Raw genomic sequence first — 19270 nt, 5'->3', positions numbered from 1 at the left:
ATGTATAAGGATATATTAATGTATTCTAAATAGATTCATGAAAATTCACATTTAATTTCAGAGTTAGTTCTATGGCATTTCCTAGATTTTGTCTTAGAATATGTTTATTTATACTATAGTGTTCTAAGTTTTTGTTTCCTTTTTTCTTTTACTCTCTATATCCATATGTATATATCTTTTCCACTTATCCCCTTTTTGCTACCATAATAATTGTAATTTTAATATAAATAGGCAACTGATAAAAGCTAGTAACACTATGAATTTTCTGTTGACACTTCTCTAAAAGGCAGGCATAAGGTAGATGGTTTTACTTTTTTTTTTTTTCCATTATCCTATGGAAAAAATTAAAAACATTTGGTATCTCTGTGCTATGTGGCACAGGTTATAAGCTAGGTCATGGACTAAAATCTACATCCAGAAAGCTAGCCTATGACTTTCATGCCTTTACATCTTAATATCTGGTCTGACTACTTATAGCTATCTAATGGGTATAGCTGGGATTCTAAAATAGTTATAGTATTAATCCAAGCCAGATATAATAAGAGGTAAATTTATTTTGAGAACGAAATATATATATATATGAGGATACTAATCAACTTATTACAGTTATCCTTGTCACCACTCTCATAGCTATGTGGAGATAGCAGGTAGATAGACAGATAAAATAGTTATAATATTAATCCAAGCCAAATATCATAAAAGGTAATTTTATTTTTAAAATATGATATATATGTAGGCATGCATATACTTATGAAAATGGTAGAACATGTAAAATTTTAGATTTAACAAATTAACAGTTTTAACATTAAAAAGGTATGATGAAACTTAATAGGTAATCATAGTATTTATGAAAAATATTCATAGTGCATTGAAGGCATGGCGTCCTGGTTAAGGGGGCACATATTTAAGTCCTGCTAATTGATTTCCAGAGATTATCTTTGTGGAATTGTCATCAAAACTTTAAATTGGAGACTTGGATATGAGACTGTGAAGGCAATCATCTTATAGTGCAAATATAAACTATTTTGGAGGCCAGAATCACTAGAAGGATTAAGGATTCTATAGACTGACATTGAAAAACACTGGGCCTGGAAGAACCACTTGCAGCTAGAGATTGCTTTTTGAGATACTGAGCTCGGGATGTTTCCTGAATCTGCTGCTGCTTGGGCTGATCGATGATGATGAAGAAGAAAACCACATCAGGAAGACCTCTGTATCTTTCTGGAGGTTAACAGACTGAAAATGGCATCAATGCAGCATTAATCTTTTCAAGAAACTAACAGTTTATAGTGTTTGCAGATTTTTGGCCAGCTACTGATTTGAAGTAGCAACTCGGGCAGCTCTGTCAGTGTCGTCCATGAACTACAGTGAATATCAAGTAACAGGACAGTATCACCAGTGACGAGCAAGGTCTCAGAGCTCGCGGAAGCTGCTGGCTGGGAAGCAGTAGTTACTGCACCTCAGGTTGCAGGAAATTACAAACAAGGTCAATCAAAGAAAATTTCAGAATATTTCATTCTGAGGACCAGCATAACATAACAAATTCGTATAGTACTACAAGGAAACCTAACCAGTGGGTGGGGCAAACACATTTATGGCAATCTTGTAAGTCTCACTGGTGGCAAGGTTGACATGTAACCAACAGGAGGAAGAAGCGCAGAGATAGCCAAATGCTGCAGGTGGAATTGCCAGCTGTCAGGAACCAGACTGTATTTATGCAGTTTGGAGAATCTTGAATGAGTACTTTTATTAGTTTCCTAGGACTGCCATAACCAATCACCACAACCTGGGTGCCTTTAAAGACCAGAAATTTATTCTCTTGTATTTCAGGAGACCAGACTTCCCAAATCATGGTGTTAGCAGTATTAGGTTCTTCAGAAGGCTCTGAGAGAGAAACCATCCCATGCTTCTCTCTAGCTTCCAGGGGCTGCCAGCACTGCTGAAGTGTCCCTTGGCTTAGAGCTGAATCACTGCAGTCTCTGCCTTCGTCTTCTCATCACTTCCTCCTCTGTGTCTTTCATGTGTCCTCATCTCTGCTATGAGCATCAGTTGTGGAATGATTTCAGACACAGGAAGATTTCATCCGAAGATCTTTAACTAAAACTATCTGCAAAGACCCCATTTCCAAAGAAGTCACATTCTGAGGTTCTGAATGGACATGAGTTTAGGGGAGGATATTAATCAACCTATGACAGCCATCCTCATCAGCACTCCCATAACTACGTGGAGATAGCATCATTATTCTAGAATACTATGAAACAGTTATGGGAAATTGCACTAATAAGTATACCTGGAAAGCATTTATCATTAACTTGTGAAATTGCTTGGTTTTTAAAGGTTATTACTGAAGAGCTTGTGAAATGCTCTTTTGTTATGGAAAAATGCTAATCTAGTTAAAATTGAAATTGAAATCATTGAAATCATTTCTGCCTCTAAATTTAAGAAAATTTTTATTGACAGGCAGTGATAACAACCCAACTAAATGATTGTAGTTGGCAAAGTAAATGTGGTCATAATTAGGTTAGAAGGACATTATATAATGGGACAAACTGTTTTTAGACCATAGATTCTAAAGCTACATAAAGAAGATTTAAACCCCAGCTTGGTAGAGGTATAATCTTACACAAGCTCCTTGATATTTTTGGGCTTCAAGACCAGGTGTGGTGGCTTACACCCGTATTTCTAGCGCTCTGGGAGCCTGAGGCAGGTAGATTCCTTGAGCTTAGGAGTTCGAAACCAGTCTGAGCAAGAATAAGACCCTGTCTCTGCTAAAAATAGGAAAATTAGCTGGGTGCTGTGGTGTCATCCTAGCTACTTGTGAGACTGAGACAGGAGGATCACTTGAGCCCAGAAGTTTGAGGTTGCTGTGAACTACCATGACGCCATGGCACTCAACCCCAGAACTATAGAGTGAAACCGAGTCTTAAAAAATATGTACATATTTCTGGGCTTCAGTTTCCTTACCTGTAGGAGTACAATAGCAGTATTTAACTCAGAGGTTTGTTGTTAGGATTAAATAGGTTAAAACACAGAAGCATTTATAAAGCTTGAACAGCACATTGGGAGCACTGTGTAAATAGTCTCTACATTTGTTATAGTTTTTGTTATTTTTCAATGATTATTTTTTGTTGACACACATCTGCCTGTTATAAGTGGGGCAGGTAAACATGAGTATGTGAATAATATGTTATTATAGAATTTTAATGTATATTGTCAGAAATTATTTGAACTGATTCCAACTGTGTGTTAACCTGAAACTTAGGTAAGCTTTAGAATATGCAGCCATGAATTTTGTAGGTTTGTTACTGAAAAATGCACGCACTTTTCTAAAAATTAGAGAAATAGTATGTATACAAAAAATTACACAGATCATAAGTATATAGCTCAATGTGTTTCTACCAGTTGGACATTCTAGCATAGGGAATGGAATTTGAAAAGCAGATTCTATTTTTTGTCCTCTGCTTCAGCCTGAAACATTCTATTTTTATTGCATATTTTTAACTTCAACAAAAGGTTACTTTTGAAAAAGAAAATCTAATACTAAGAAGCCTTTAAAAACAACTGGTCTCAAGCAACTGTTCAACAATTCTGAGTTTATTTTTCTGGAGGTGTTTGCAAGTTATTTTGAAAAGAGAATTTATTAGCCTGAAATTATTAAGGAATACCATATTGAAGTATATATTAACTTATGGTAAGTAATGTAAGTGATAGAAAAAGTAAATGTTTATTCAAAGTCATAAGAAACCCTAAGGAAAATATGATTTGGGGTAGTCTTTCCCCATCTCCTGAGTGTAGATTTAAAATTGGTCAGTAGTGAGACTCTGTTGGCATATAAATATGTTTATCACTGTGTTGTCTCAGCAGCTGTCTTTCAAACTACATATTTTATGGAAAAAAGAACCCATGCTGAGGCAGTGCCTGTGGCTCAAAGGAATAGGGCGTCGGCACCATATGCCAGAGGTGGTAGGTTCAAACCCAACTCTGGCCAAAAACTGCAAAAAGAAAAAAGAAAAAGAAAAAAGAACCCATGCTCACTGGTAGTTTTTGGTGTTTTGACCCTATAAAGAAAGGACCCTTTCAGTAAAGTGTTTCACTCTCATTGCTTGGAAGGCACTGTGGTGGGCACTTGTATTAGTAAGGATTGGGCTCAACTGTGATTGACAGGGAGAAAATAAAAAATATATATATCAACAAAAATCTGCGTAAATAAGATTCACCCATGCATTGTTTCATCATTCGTTTATTGAGTACCTCTTCTATCTCCGGCACAGAGCCAGAAACACAAAAGTCACTGCTGTCTTGAAGTTTACTTTTTAAGTACTGTGTCTAGAACCTAAAACAGAGAGAAATCAATGTATGTGATGTCAGATCACTAGCTGTGGAATGTGAGGGCAGGTTTTTTGCAGTTGTAGATTGAGTAGTCAGAGGAAGCAAGCGACCTAAAGGAGGTGTGAGAAGCCAGGTGTGTTGGTGTTTGACAGAAACCCATTCTAGGCAGAGGTAAGAGCAAGCGTAGAGGCTGCAAGATACAGAAAGGAAATTGGAGGGAGAACATAATAGGAGGTAAGGTTGGAAAAGTAGCAGCTCTAGTGAGGTATTATTGGCCATTGTAATGAAATGACTTGGCACTGAGATGGGGAGTCATTGGAAGGAGGGTTTGGAGCAGAAGAATGGCATCTGACTCAAATTTTCAAAGGACTGCTTTGGCCAACGTGTTGAGAAAAAAAATGTAGAGAAAAAATGGCAGGATCAGTGAAACCACACAGATGTTGTCAAACAAATCCAAAGGAGTGATGATGTTGGTTTAGATTAGAAAGAATAGCGAGGGTGGTGAGAAGTTTTTAGGAAATGAATGTATTTTGAAGTTAGAATGAATGAGATGGGCTTTACGATTAGACATGTGGGGTATGAGAGAGAGAAATATAAAACCAATCATTTACTAAGATGTAGGAGCAAATTCAATGAAGAAGAGAAGTTCTAATTGGAAAATGTGAGTTTAAAATATCTACTAAACATCAAGGAAAGATCTTTAGTAGGTTCTAGGTGTTGAGGGGAATGATCTAGACATGAGAATATGTCTGAATATATGCATGTCTGAATAAGTCTGAATATATGCAGTACTGCATTTGTGAGACTGATCTGGTCTCCAGCAGCCACACGTGAAAACTAGTCTCATTTAAAAGTCCAGTCAGTCTGAACTTAATAATTGCCCTGGAACACAGTAAATATCAGTAATGTGACCCTCCCATATACATGTACACAGGGAACATTTTGAATATTGTTACAGACATCTCTATTATCTCCTCTTTAATATTTACTATGATCTTGACCATCTTATGTGTTTAAAGGAATCCTCAGATTCTTACAGGCAAACGTGATTTCCTTTTAGGTGGGCTTCTCCCATTAATTAATGCACTTTTCTCTTTTAGAGAAATTATGCTTTGCTTAATACCCTCTTGATAGTTATAGAGGACAGTGCTGCCTCTTTTCCCCAGAGTGGATGAAGTGGTACAGCAGAAGGGACTAGAGACCTTTAATTAATTGTTCTTGTCATTTCCACTTTCCAGGTTCCACAGCACATGTAGGCATTTCTCTTGCAGTGTGATATAGAGACAGGAGGAGAAAACCCTCCTTGCATATTGTAAATTAATTAGGCAATGCAAATTATGGTGTATTATAACATGGGGTCCCTTCAAGAGTGAGAGCAAAGAGAAGAAAGCAAATCTGAGTTGAGGAAGGAAGCTCTGTGATAAGGATGGCTAGCCATTCATTCTTTTCATTGGCTGTTGCCTGTTATGAACCAAGGTATTGCAATTTATTTTGAGTTTATGATTTTTTTCAATGTTGTTTCATTGTAGTGGTGGGTTTTATAATGATAGTCAAGAATTTAGTTTTTGTTGTAGACCTTCTTAATAGCCAGGATTTTTTTAAATACTACATATGTTTTTGTCCATCTTATCTATCCAATTTTATTATTGTAAATTGCATTTATAAAATATTGCTACAACTTTATAAAATGTCTTTATTATTACAGTTGTCTAAGAAAAATTATTTTGTTAGGAGCCTGAAAATAGTTTCTCACACCAAACAGTTGTTGCTGTGAGCGTAGGAAGGTTAATTTAGTTTGAATGTTTAAATTGTCTGTGGTAATAAGTCGTTGTTTAAGCTTTCTTTAAAGAAATTGATTTCCCTGGATTGTGTCATAATATATACATAAGATGAGTGTGGCATTACTTAGTAAGCTTGTTATGAAATAATGACCAACATCTCCTGGAGATATTCAAAAAAGATTATTTTTTATTGTTTTTATTTAGTTTTTTTTTTTTTTGGCAGTTTTTGGCCGGGGCCGGGTTTGAACCTGCCACCTCCAGTATATGGGGCCCGTGCCCTACTCCTTTGAGCCATAGGCACCACCCAAGATGATTTTGTAATTATGAAGATTAGTTAAATACATAAAACCTCTTCTCTTCTTTCTTCTTTGGAATTTTAATACCATAAATCACAGAGGCCATAGTGTTACAGAAAGCCTATATTCGTCATTTTAACTTAAATACTCCTAGTTGTGATTTTTAACTTGTATGCTGACGCTCCTTAACACCTCTGGTGTATAATTATCACAATAACAAGACACTGGGAGAAAAATCTATGTCTTAGACTTTAATGTCCTAGATATTTAATCTGTTGTACTTTCCCATTTCATTTTTAATGCTCTTATCTCAAGAAGTTAAAGTTAAATCCAAAATCCATTCCTTCAACAAACATTTAAGTATCTGCAATATGTTATGTAACTGGCGATACAAAGATGAATGGTATCTTTCCTTAGGGAATCCCAGCCATTTGGGAGAAGAAGGGCACATAAAAAGATAAATGTAATGGAGTGTAGTAATTGCAAAGATAGAGATAACTGCCAGCTATGGTGGGTAGAAAGGGCACCTCACTAGGGGACTCGTTGGCATTTTTGACTGGTTATAAAGTATGAGTAGGTGTGGACCTAGGAGTGGAATAGGGAAGGCAGGTAGATTTGTTATTTCCAGGGTCCATTGCGGAATGAATGAGGAGGAGTGTAGGCAGGGAAACTGTACAGTCTGCTGTTTTGAGAGTAACATTTGTCAGGCTATGACGTAGAGTCCCGCAGGTTGTGCGTAGAGCCTTATTTAAGAGCTCGTATGTTGTATAACTAGTTTACTGACATGTATTAAACAGGGAAGGGACATCTTTAAGTTACTGATTGCCTGGAAGCCCACATGTATGGTTTGGAGAAGGCAGTGGAGAAAAATCATAGGATTCCAGTTATCAAAATGAGACTGGCTTCCTGATTTCTTGAATATTGTTAAGTGAGGAAGGATTTGAGTACTTGTTTGTCAGGCAAAACGACTGGGAGGGTCATGAGTTTTTGGATCTGAGGATTGCAGGAGAAAGAAGGGTCAAGACCAGCAGGTTTCTAGCACAGGAAACAGAACTTGTGGTCCCTCTCCTCCCTGAGAGATGGAGATTACAGATGAGGAGCAGATTTGAGACGGACACGTACATGGTGTCTGGAGTGAAGGAGAGAAATCCCATCTGGGTGAATATTCACTGAGTAAAATGCTGAAGTCCAAGTTGCTTCAAAATAGTCTCGCTAACTGTGTTTGATGATGGTCTTTTTCATTACTTTGCTTCTAAGTAATGAAAAGTAATAAAAAATATGATCAATTTCTTAGTTAAGAAAGGTGACAAATCTAAAAGATACAATTTACACACAGGTCACATACAGAGATACCAGTAAATTAACACTTCTTTGAGAGTGCAATTTAAAACTCCCTCATATAGTTGGAATTCCTAGTACAAAAAATCTTGTTACCTCAAAGAACTTGACACATGTGAAATGTGTGGCTAAGATTATGTCTGAAGATACATAAAGGAACTGTCTATAGAAATAGAATAATTACTATAAAAGAAAAACACCGAGGGAATTGTTAAAATGATCTTTAATTTAGTATTACCCATCAGGTGGCTGGGAACATTAGCTTGTGTTTTGTTAGTCTAGAATTTGCACACTTTTCTCTCTTGCAAGTGTGCTTTGGTCCTTATTTAAAAACCAACAGTGAGAGGTTGGTCAATTACATTTAAATCCACTTAACTATAAAGTAAAGTAATGTAATCAGAGCCTGCTGATGAAGCATAAGAGACAGCTTAGTGGGATTTCTATCTGCAGAGTATCCGCATGAACTATTTTTTAAGATAGCTTGCTTACTCCTTACGGTGTTTATCTTAAATGTTTGAATGTGCCCCAAATGTTCATTATTTTACTCTTGACAACAGCAACTATTCTTCTTAGGCCAACTTCCACAACCCTCTGCCTCGCCTGGGAGTGATGGTAATGACGGTGGAAGTGATGATGACTTTCTTTACTTTTCCTTTCATTCTAATATCACGTATGTCAATCTTTCAGCTTCTTATTTCTTATTCAGTTCTAAGAATAAGAATAACATAATATACTCTTTTAAAAAAAATCCTTCATCCTATGTTACTGAATTTGATCTTTTATGAAATATCTATGACATAAAAATATGAGGTGAGATTCCTACCATTTTACCAACCTAGAAATTGGGCCCAAGAGCAGTTGCCTCAGATCATAGAGGAAGTCGTTTCTGACCCACTGGCCACTAAAGAATTGGAAAAAGCTCAAACCTTTTATCCCGTGGAGTGAGCCCTTCTATTACCTGAAAAGTGGTCACCGGCTGGGTTGGCTCTATAAGCAGCTGACCTCCTCTGAGGACAGCGTTGGCTGTTAGCTCTGAGAATGACAACTCGTCAACCAAAATTATGTTTCTGTAACACCTCCCCACAGTTACTGGCGTTCTGAGCAGACATGTACTTCTATAGCCATATGGTACAATAAAAAAATATTTGATCTTGGTCCCTGGTTCCTGGCACAAGTTCCTGGAAGTCTTGGAATTTCCTGAGTGATAGGAGTATATTTTGTATGCTGGCATGGTGACTAAAGGAGTATAGCCTCATGATAGGGATTGGCCTCCAGAGGACTAAACATATGGTTAGAAGGTTAAAACTATCAGCTTACCCCCTGCCCTCTGGAGAAGGGGCTGGAGATTGACTTCTATCATGAATGGCCAGTGATTGAATCAGTTGATTCTGTGTGATGAAGCTTCAGTAAAGAGTCTGAAACAGTAAGGATGATGGGGCTTCTGGGATGATGAGCACACGCCTGTGCTGGGAGGGTGGGGCACCCAGAGAGGCTCTGCACTCCTGACCTGCACCTCCATACCTTGCCCTACACATCTCTTCCATTCAGCTGTCACTAAGTCAGATTCTTTGTAGTAAAACTATAATTGTGAGTATAGTGATTTCCTGAGTTGTGAGTCATTCTAGTAAATGATAGAATTTAAGGGAGAAGGTTATGGGAAGCCCAAAATTTATAGCCAGAGAGTCAGAACTATGTATGGCCCCCTGGAATTGCAACTGGCCTCTGAAATGAGAGAGTCTTGAAGGACTGGCCCCTTATACGGGTGCCTATAGTGCCTGTGGAGTCTGACTCTAACTCGAGGTACTTAGTTATCAGAATTGAAGGAATTTGTCCTTAAGTAATGGAGTCTGCACCAAGTCCAGATGGCTAGTACTAGAATTGAATTGAATTGTAGGATTCTGAGTAGTGTTGGAGCAATGTATTTGGTATCAGAAAAAAACAATCAGGTGAGCATGGTGGCTTATACCTGTAATCCTAGCACTCTAGGAGGCTGAGGCAGGAGGATTGCTTGAGCTCAGAAGTTGGCAACCAGCAGAAATAAGAGTGAGATCTGCCTCTACTAAAAGTGGGAAAAAATAGCAGGATGTGTTGGCATTTGCCCGTACTCCCAGCTGTCTTGGAGGCTGAGGTAGGAGGATCTGAGTCCAGGAGTTGGAGGTTGCAGTGAGCCCTGATGACACCGCTGCACTTTAGCTGCCAGGGCAACGGAATGAGCCTCTGTATAACGGAGTGAGTCTATGTTCCCGAACAACATTCACCTTGTGGTTATTTGGTACTTGTGCATAAAAAATTGGTTAAGCAGACTAAGAAGTTATTTTACGTAGGAGATTTGGTCCATTGTCGATGCCACTTTAAATGTTCATTTTAAAAAATAATAGCATCTATATATCTGACTGTCCATTCACTTACCTATCTAGAATTCTTAGGTATATTTTCCCTGTGTGTAGTCACTATGAGTACAATAAGCAAGAATGGACAAGAAAGGAGTTATATATAAAAACTTATCTGTTTATTTAAATGTTATTGATAGGGAGTTAGGGGTTATAAAAATAAAATAGCAATTTCTGTAATTAATAATTTATGTGTAGCAAAATTTATGTGTAGCAAAAATAAGGTCTGGAATGAAACTGCCTGGGTGCAGGTCATGACGTCATTGCTTTTTAGTTCTTTGACCTTTTTACTTAACCCTCCGAGGTCCAGTTTCCTTATCTGTAAACCAAGAACAATAATAATAACTATTTTATCATGTCCTTATGAGGATGAAGCGAGTTAATTAATGGAAAACACTTATGCATTTGACATGGTTAAACACTCAGCAAATGTTAGATACTATTTTTACTATTATTTTTGTTATGACTGCTCCTATTACAATTACTACTACTATTATACTATTCACATACTAATCTCTTTTTTGAACCTAATCTATAGCACAAGTTTGTGGCTTATAAACGTTAATGAGCATGTATTTACTTAATAAAAGCATTTTATATATTTTGGAACATTTATTTATTGAATCGAAGTTTCAAAGTTTTGAGAATGGTAAAAGTGACTGAGCCAACTGTGAGATTTCTTGAAAAATGATAGAGCAAATGCTAATGAGACATTAGGGGAGAGATCAAATAGACTAGGAGAGCAAGAGGAAGCTCTTCTATAATGCAGATAAAGAACTTTAAAAGAAGCCAAAAAAATATTTGGAAACGAGAAGAATAAATGACACGACACACCATAGGCCTAATCAAATAGTTATCTTGATTGTAGACAATTGACAAACAGACATAAAAATGAAACGTAAGAACATAGGAAAATATGGGGGCAGTGAACAGCAAGATATTGGGGACAGAAGTGACGCAGATTGAATTAATAATTAAATGCTACTATGATATAAACATTTCATACACACCATTATCTGAATTATTATCGCACTTTTCAGAATCATGGAAAGGGAATACATAAGAAGTAAAAGACTTTTGAGACGATATGTATAATATAAGATCAGAATGGCTTTATCACAGTGAAAGCCAAAGTTTAAAGAATCATCGCTCTTCAGGCATGAACAACTATTACATGTGGTTCTCAGAAGAGTCTGTCACTGGACCCATTAACCATTGTGTTTGAGAATTGATGCTAATTTTTTAATAATATGTTCAGGTTACATGTACATGTACATAATATGTAACAATCCAAAGCTGTTAATATCAGAGTAGCAAATGTTAGTTTGTGTGCAACTAGGTAAAAAAAAAAAAAAAAAAAAACTTTGTTTTTACGTAACATTATTTTTCATGTCCCCTTACTATTTCATTCTTTTGCACCAAGGTTAAAAATTGTAATTTGTTCATTATCTCAACTTCATTTTGTTGCGCATTTAGCTTCTTCCAAGGATATTCCATTCCCATCCTTGTAGATGAAACTTGAACCTATTTTCAGGGTTAATTCAAATCCTGACAATGGCAGATTACCTAGAATTATCATATATATATCATGTATTTTTTTATTTTGGGTTAATATGAGGGCACATATGATTAGATTACATTATTTATGTTTGTAAGATAAAGTCCAAAGTCTGTATTGTAGTTGAGTCCTTCACCCAGGAAGTGTGCCATGGACCCCTACATTGTACCCAATACATGAGAACTGACTTAACTCCCTCCTCCATTCTCTATGTCTTGAATTTAATTTTATTTTTCCCTCATCTGAGATTATAGTCATTGGTCTACTGGTTTCAGATTAGTACTAAGTATATGAGATGCTTGCTTTTCCATTCTGGAGATACTTTATTTGGAAGAATGTTCTCCATATCCATCTAGGTAAACACAAAAGATGCAAAGCCTCCATCTTTTTTATGGCTGTATAGTATCCCATGGTATACATATACCACAGTTTATGAATCCGTTAATGGGTTGATGGGCACTTAGGTTGTTTCCATATCTTTGCAATTGTGAATTGAGCTGCTATAAACATTCAACTGCAAATGTCCTTAATGGTAAAATGCTTTTGTTCCCCTCTGCATAGATGCCTAGTAATGGGAATTCAGGATCAAATGGGAGGTCTACTTTTAGTTCTCTGAGGTTTCTCTATACTTCTTTCCAAAAATGCTGTACTAGTTTGCAATCCCACCAACAGTGCGTAAGTGTTGCCTTCTCTCTGCACCCACACAGCATCTGCAGCTAGGGGACGATGTGATGTAGTCTACTCTCACTGGTGTTAAGTGATATCTCAAAGTGGTTTTGATTTGCATTAGGGACGATGAACATTTTTTCATGTGTGTGTTGGCAACTCATCCATCTTCTTGGGAAAAAATTCTGTTCATGTCTCTCGCCCATTGATTAATGGAGTTGTTTGTTCTTTTCTTGCTAACTTTCTTGAATTCTTTGTACATGCTGGTCAGCTAGTGACCAGAATTATATTCATTTTTAAAAAACATTTGATATAGTTCACATTAATGAGAAGTAACATGTTATTAACCAAAAATATGTCTGTACCTAAAGCAGATACCCAAAAAGTTATTTAAGCCTCTGTATCTTCTTTTTGTATTGTTAAGCTTTTTATGTAGCATCATGTAAAGTTTACTATTTGTAGAAATGATGTTGCCGTCCTGCTGGGCAGGCAGGACACTGTGATAGTCTGGCAGACCCTGCTCTGCTTGTTGTTCTTCATGTGCACTGAAAGCAACTTTGAGTCAAAGAAGAGCAGATATTAATTATTATAGAATAAATTCATATTGTACTCAGGATGTCAGTAAAGAATGCTTGACATTTGTCATGAGTCTCTGATACCTTTTCTTATCTGTTGTAGATTAGCTTGGACAATAGAGAGCACTTTCCCTGAACTTTTTTCTTTTCTTTCTTTCTTTCTTTTCTGTCCTTTCTTTCTTTTCTTTCTTTTCTTTTTTTTCCTTTCTTTCTTTTCTCTATGTTGCCTTCTGTACACTGCCAAGGCATCACAGCTCACAGCAATCTCAAACTCTTGGGCTTAAGCAATTCACTTGCCTCAGCCTCCCAAGTAGCTGGGACTACAGGCACCTACCACCACACCCAGCTATTTTTTTATTGGAGTTGTTTAGCTGGCCTGGGCCGGGTTCAAACCCTCCACCCTTGGTGGATGTGACTGGCACAGTAACCACTGTACTATGGGTGCTGAGCCCCTAATTTTTCTTATATACTTATTGTTTCCTTTCGGAAGATGATTTTGCCAGCCTTTTTGGGAGGCAAAGGTGGGGGGATTTTTTTAAGGCCAGGAGTTTGAATCTAAGGAATACAGTGAGACCCCATCTCTACAAAAATTAAATTTTCCAGGCATGAGGGATTGTACCTGCAATCCCAGCCACTCAAGAGGTTAAGGCGGGAGGATCACTTGAGCTCTGATGCAATGGTACATTTCACAACTATTAAGAAATGAGTATAATTGTGATGGATGTGTGACTTAGTTCAATGTAAACGTTTCACATTGTATATCAAAGCAGTACCCTGAACCCCATAAATGTATCAATGTACAAAGTTCAATAAAAAAAAAAAAATGTACAAGGTTGCAATGAGCTGTGATTGTGCTACTGCATTCCAATGTGGGTGACAGAGTGAGACCTTGTTTCTCAAAAGAACACATGTATATGATTTGGAAAAATGATAAAATTATATTTGAATAGGTTTAATTTTAAAAACATACTTTATATCTACCTCTCTGTCTTAATAAACTGATTATTTTGTAACATTTATAATTAAAAAAGAACTTCTTAAAATGTAGTTTGTTCATGTGTGTAAGCATTTTTGAAATTTCTTCTTATGTTTTAAAGTGTCTTTTACTGAATTTCTTTATAAGGGAAATTTAAAAGTGGATTTAAAAAATGAGAAGTTAAAAAAAAAACCCTTGGTAAATTCATCTTTCTTGTTTTATGATTTCTCACATTAAAATTAAAATTTTAGAATTTTCTTTCATTGTTATTGTGGGCTTTTTCACAAATGTTTTGTTTCCAGAGGGCCCTACCTTTTATGTATTATAATTTTGTCCTTTCAAGGCATTTAATATACTCTCTTTTAGTCTCTGTGGAAATGCTGGAAAAGAATTTGAAGCAGATGGGAAGGCAGCTTCACCAGCTTGAGAAAGATTTGGAAACCTTTCCCCCTCCTGAGGACTTGCATGACAAGTTTGTGACAAAGATGTCCATATCCTTTTGATATCTAAATAAGTAAAATCACTAGTCAACTAGAGTTACAATTTATTTAATGTTTTAGGTGTATTTGCATAACCAGAGTGCTTTCTATAATGCCAGATTGTAAAAGGTTTAACTTTTGCTGTCTTGCAGGGAAATTTATCAGTGTTTATCTGTCATGAATATTGTACAGAAATGTATTTCTTTTTTTTTTTTTCAGAAATGTATTTCTTTTGATTTCTTTTTTCCTTTTTATCAACTTAAATAATACTATGTTCGCTCATCTTTTCCCTTTCATAGGCCAGTGTTCTTCTGGTCATGATGAATTGAATGGACATTATACCTCAGTTTGAGGAAGTTTGGATAGGAAGTCATGATATGCTTTATATACTTTAGAAATGTTAGAGGAAGCAGGTGCAGACCTGGTAAGCTGCTGTATCGAGTCAGCTTAATTTCGAGAGTCAGTGTATATTAGAAATGATCTTGTGCTCCCCAAAATCTAACATTTTCTTTAGAAATACCACTTGGTTCCACAATCAAAATGGAACTGCTTGTGTATTTTCTTCATCCAAAATGCAGTTGACAAATACGTGTATATATAAAATTAATAGCATCAGTCTTGGGTCCTGTTCAGTGTTTCTTTTGTATTCAATTATCTTTATCACTAACTTTGGAACTTAATCTCTAATGAGTAACCGAAGCAATAAATTTTTTTATTTCCTGAAACTAATATTGAGTTACTTGGCAAACCATTCTGTGAAATTAGGGACTGATATCTTTTGTGTTGTAATAAAATGTTACTACAATCTATGATTAAAATCCCGTATGGACTTCTGAATTCTATATGAAAGGAAAACCCACTTGTAAAATGAGTTCTTATAAATAGATACTCCTAATACTTTAATCTGAGGTACTTGAGAAAAAATGACTACTTTTTCCCTTTCTATCTCTTTTTTTCCTGAGATTTAGTGAATCACAAAATTAATATTTGGCTTGTCATAGATTTTATTGTATATGCTTTCGGCTTAATTGGGAATTGGTTCCATTTTAGCTTTCTTCACTGTCTCTGTTGGGAACTATCATAAAATTGCACTCCAGCAACAATCAATCCGGGCTAATGTGTTTGTTTCCTTCGTATCTTCCCTACCCTCAGTTCTTTTTTTCATTAGGAAGGATGCCTTCATCATTGTGCTGGGTATAGCTTTTTTTTATTAAAAAAAAATAATAATAATAAAACAAAATAAAGATGTAGTCTATGTTTATCCATCAAAAATATATTTTTGAGTTACCTTCTGATTTGACCAGCTATGCTTTGTAAAATAAATGTGTAATTGCAGAATTGTATCCATTTCATCACTTTTAGCTTCCTCCCCCATTTCATTATGTTAAAAATAGTCATATGTGACAATTTATTATTTTAATCATTAAGTATTGTTAATTGAAGTACTTGTTATTGTTCCCTATAGATAGAGAGCAGTTTAGAAGGATTCTGCTTGCCTGTAGTTTCTGGTAACACATGATGAGTACACTAATTATGAAGCTCAGGCTTATGGAATCAGGATGAATTCCTGAGCTTGGCGTAAAGGTTGTAGAATGCAGCCCAGCAGACAATCTCAGGACCTATCCATACTTGTATTTATATGACACAAGAAGCTGAATAATGTCGGCTTCTTGAAAGGAATGCAGCTCATAAAAAGCAACCAGCAGGAAATCAGAAACAGGAAGGATGATGCTTTGTTGGAAACAATTTTTCATTCTGAGTACAATTATACTCCATGGACAAGAAAGCTACTACATCCTGTCGCTAAATATCACAACCTAGAAGCCTCTAATGAACTGATTAGCATTCATGTATCTCTTGGAAGTCAGATATATGAACAGTTGGTGCACTTTTCTATTGACAAAGCTTATAATCATAAATATTCTTTGCCGAGATTAGATTGCACTCGTTTGCTTTTCATCTTAGTTAGACATACTAGTTTCGAAGTAATTAAATTCATTCATTGCAAGGCTTTGTTTACTTTAATTAGGACTGACAACAAGTCAGATTTTGAATATTAAATGCATTTATACAGATCTAATTAAAATGGAAAATTGTGAGCTTCTTAGATCTTAGAAAATTGAAGAACTTGGAAGCTAAAATGCGCAATGAGTAAAATGCATTTAATAAAACTTTGTTATTAACACTCAAATTTTGTTTATGTTTTAAATTTAAATGCTTATTAGTTGAAGCGCATAGCAAATGCCTGGTTCAACAACCAGTTCTGAAACAGTATGTGTAGTATTTAAGTTGTCAAGCCTCCATCTTTACAAGTACATACTTAGTTTTTTGAACAATCATGATTTAGTGAACTATGAAATAATCTGTTAGTTGAATTGTTTTAAATTATAGATATAATTTCATTGTAATATGAAATTTCACTAATAGTGCTCAATTATAGTATGCTTTTATTCTTCCAGTGCATGTTCTTTCTTTATATATATTTATACTGCTTCATATAAAAAATATGAAATTAGTGCATACTTTAAAAGACGCATAATTATTTCATGTATCATTGACTTTTCAGTAATAATTGTTACTTTCCAATCACTAAAGCTGGCCAGCACTGTAATTAGAATTGAATAGGTTCACAATAAATATTTGCTTGAAAAATGTAAAACACAAATTGGAGATAAAGTCATTAGTATTGTTGTATACAAACTATTATTTGTGGGCAGTACATGCTCATTAAATTATTATCTGTGAAAAAAATCAAGAAAATTCCAGGAGTTGTGTTAGTGCTTATTCCTTTTTTTTTTTTTTTTTTGGAGTTTTAAATTCTGTAATTTTTTTATTTAAAGGAAAATAAAAAAGAGACATTGGAGAATTGTCCTGGCACGAGCACTTGCCTTTCTCTTTTCTTTTTTCCTATTTACTGTCCTGAATCTTTTAGAAAAATATCATTTAGGGAGACATTTATATGTTTTAGTATTTATCACAACTTATGGGACAAGTTATTTGATTCTTTCCCATGTTCTTTAAATTTCTTCATTGAAATCCCACTTTATTTTCACACTTTTGTTGTTGTTCCACTGTATAGGGATGCTTCAGACCAGTGGTTCTCAACCTTCCTAATGCCTTCTAACGCCGTGACCCTTTAATACAGTTCCTCATGTTGCAGTGACCCCCAACCATAAAACTATTTTCGTTGCTACTTCATAACAGTAATTTTGCTATTGTTATGAATCGTAATGGAAATATCTGATATGCAGGATGTATTTTCATTTGTTACAAAGGGGTTGTGACCCACAGATTGAGAACCACTGCTTTAGACATTTCTAAAATTACTGGGTGAATGGTACAACCGTCCCTGTAAATTCATTGAGAAATAAACGTAAGTTTGAGAGGTTGCATAACATATAGTATTTGATAGGTAAAGGAATTCAATGCATATATAAATATATATTTTAATTGAACTTTGGCTAGTAAGTAAAATAGAAGATCTGAATGGGTGAAATATAAACTTGTGTAATGCATAGTCCAGTTGTAAGAGTTGGGGAATGGGATAATTGGGTGATTTATTATAGCAGATTTTTTTTCTCTCGAGTTATTCTTCTGACTTTCTCCTCCTTTTCTTCTTTTGTTCTTCTTCCTTTCTTGCCTTTCTCCCTTTTAACCTGGTCTTAAAAAAATTTTAAAACTCAGGCTAAATATCCTGCTCTTCATCCTCTACGAATCCTCAAGTTTATACTGATCTTTCCTTTTTCTGCAAAAGGAAAGAAGAGCGTGCTGCACAACTTGGTGCTCACTGCTCTTTTGCAGTCGTGCCAGAGTTGTTTCAGTCAATCTCATCTTCTTTTCCAAGACTTCTCTTCCAGGCCCCAACCTAAATTAGCCTCTGTCACTCTACGTTACATCAAAAAATTTTATTTTCTTCATGAATGAAAATCTCATTCATTTACTTGTCTGTCTCCACACTCCAGAACGTATGTTTCACCACCGCAGGGACTTTGCCTATTTTGTTAGCTACTGTTTTCCCTAGTGCCTAGAAGAATATAGTGGAATACAGTAGAACTCAATAACTTACCAAATGGCCAGCTGTATCCTGGGTACCTAAGAAGTTCTATCATAGGTATTTAAGTACATGGGACTGAAGCCAATCCTTGTAGGGTTTGTTAATGAAGTAAAGAGCATCCTTGGTGACCAAAGTGTAATAATCACATGACCTAAGAATAAAAGTGGGATATGTCTGTGCTACATGGTTTAATAACAAGCAATACTGGCAACCAGGAGAACAATTCTGAATCTTAGTTGTGCCCTTCATTTGGCCATCTCTAGATGCTTGTGGCTCAGTGCGTGTACACACAGATCTAATTGTCGTATACCTTTCAAATGGGAAGATTATAGTGATTGAAGTAGAAATTCATAAGAATTTGGCCTTCGTCTTGGTAGAGGAAAAGAAAATAAGTTTCTCAAACTATCAGTAAGTAGATATGTATGTATTTCTGTAATGAATGTTATTAACTATTTTGTTGGGCATTGCACATATTTCTCTTAGCTCTTCACAAACACAGAACTTGATTCTCTCCCTCCCTGGCAGCAGTGCTGTCTCTTTTTTTCTTGATCTTTCATTGTCTTTCCTTTATTATTTTCCTTATTTCATCCTCTAGAGGGGAAAGCTCTGACCAGAACCACATCTTTTTGAAATTAGGGATTTTATTTAGAAGTAAATATTTCATTTTTGGTTTCCTTCCCCTGGCCCAAATCTAATTTTTTTTGTTGGTTTGAGATTTTGCTGATGTCCATTTATACTTTTGCATGAGTGAAAGATATATGACTTCTATATGTTTAGCTCTGTACGGTGCATTTCGTTATATTTCTTAATTTCAAAGAGCTATAGGAA

The 19270-nt window shown here is 35.7% G+C and overlaps 1 protein-coding gene across 5 annotated transcripts in view; it reads left to right on the top strand.

Annotated features, from left to right (window-relative positions):
- DIAPH3 (diaphanous related formin 3) overlaps positions 1-19270 on the top strand; it is a 481355-nt gene that overhangs the window by 294575 nt on the left and 167510 nt on the right. For all 5 annotated transcript variants that reach the window (XM_003790158.2, XM_003790157.2, XM_003790156.2 and 2 more), the window contains one exon: positions 14276-14400. In XM_003790158.2, coding sequence (XP_003790206.2) covers positions 14276-14400 — 125 coding nt within the window. The remainder of the gene's footprint in view (positions 1-14275; positions 14401-19270) is intronic.

Source organism: Otolemur garnettii, unplaced genomic scaffold (genome assembly GCF_000181295.1).
Source record: "Otolemur garnettii isolate 467f Iridium unplaced genomic scaffold, OtoGar3 scaffold00040, whole genome shotgun sequence".
NCBI lineage: Eukaryota > Metazoa > Chordata > Mammalia > Primates > Galagidae > Otolemur > Otolemur garnettii.
The sequence above is the reverse complement of the archived record's forward strand: the minus strand, read 5'-3'. Positions and strand labels throughout refer to the sequence as shown.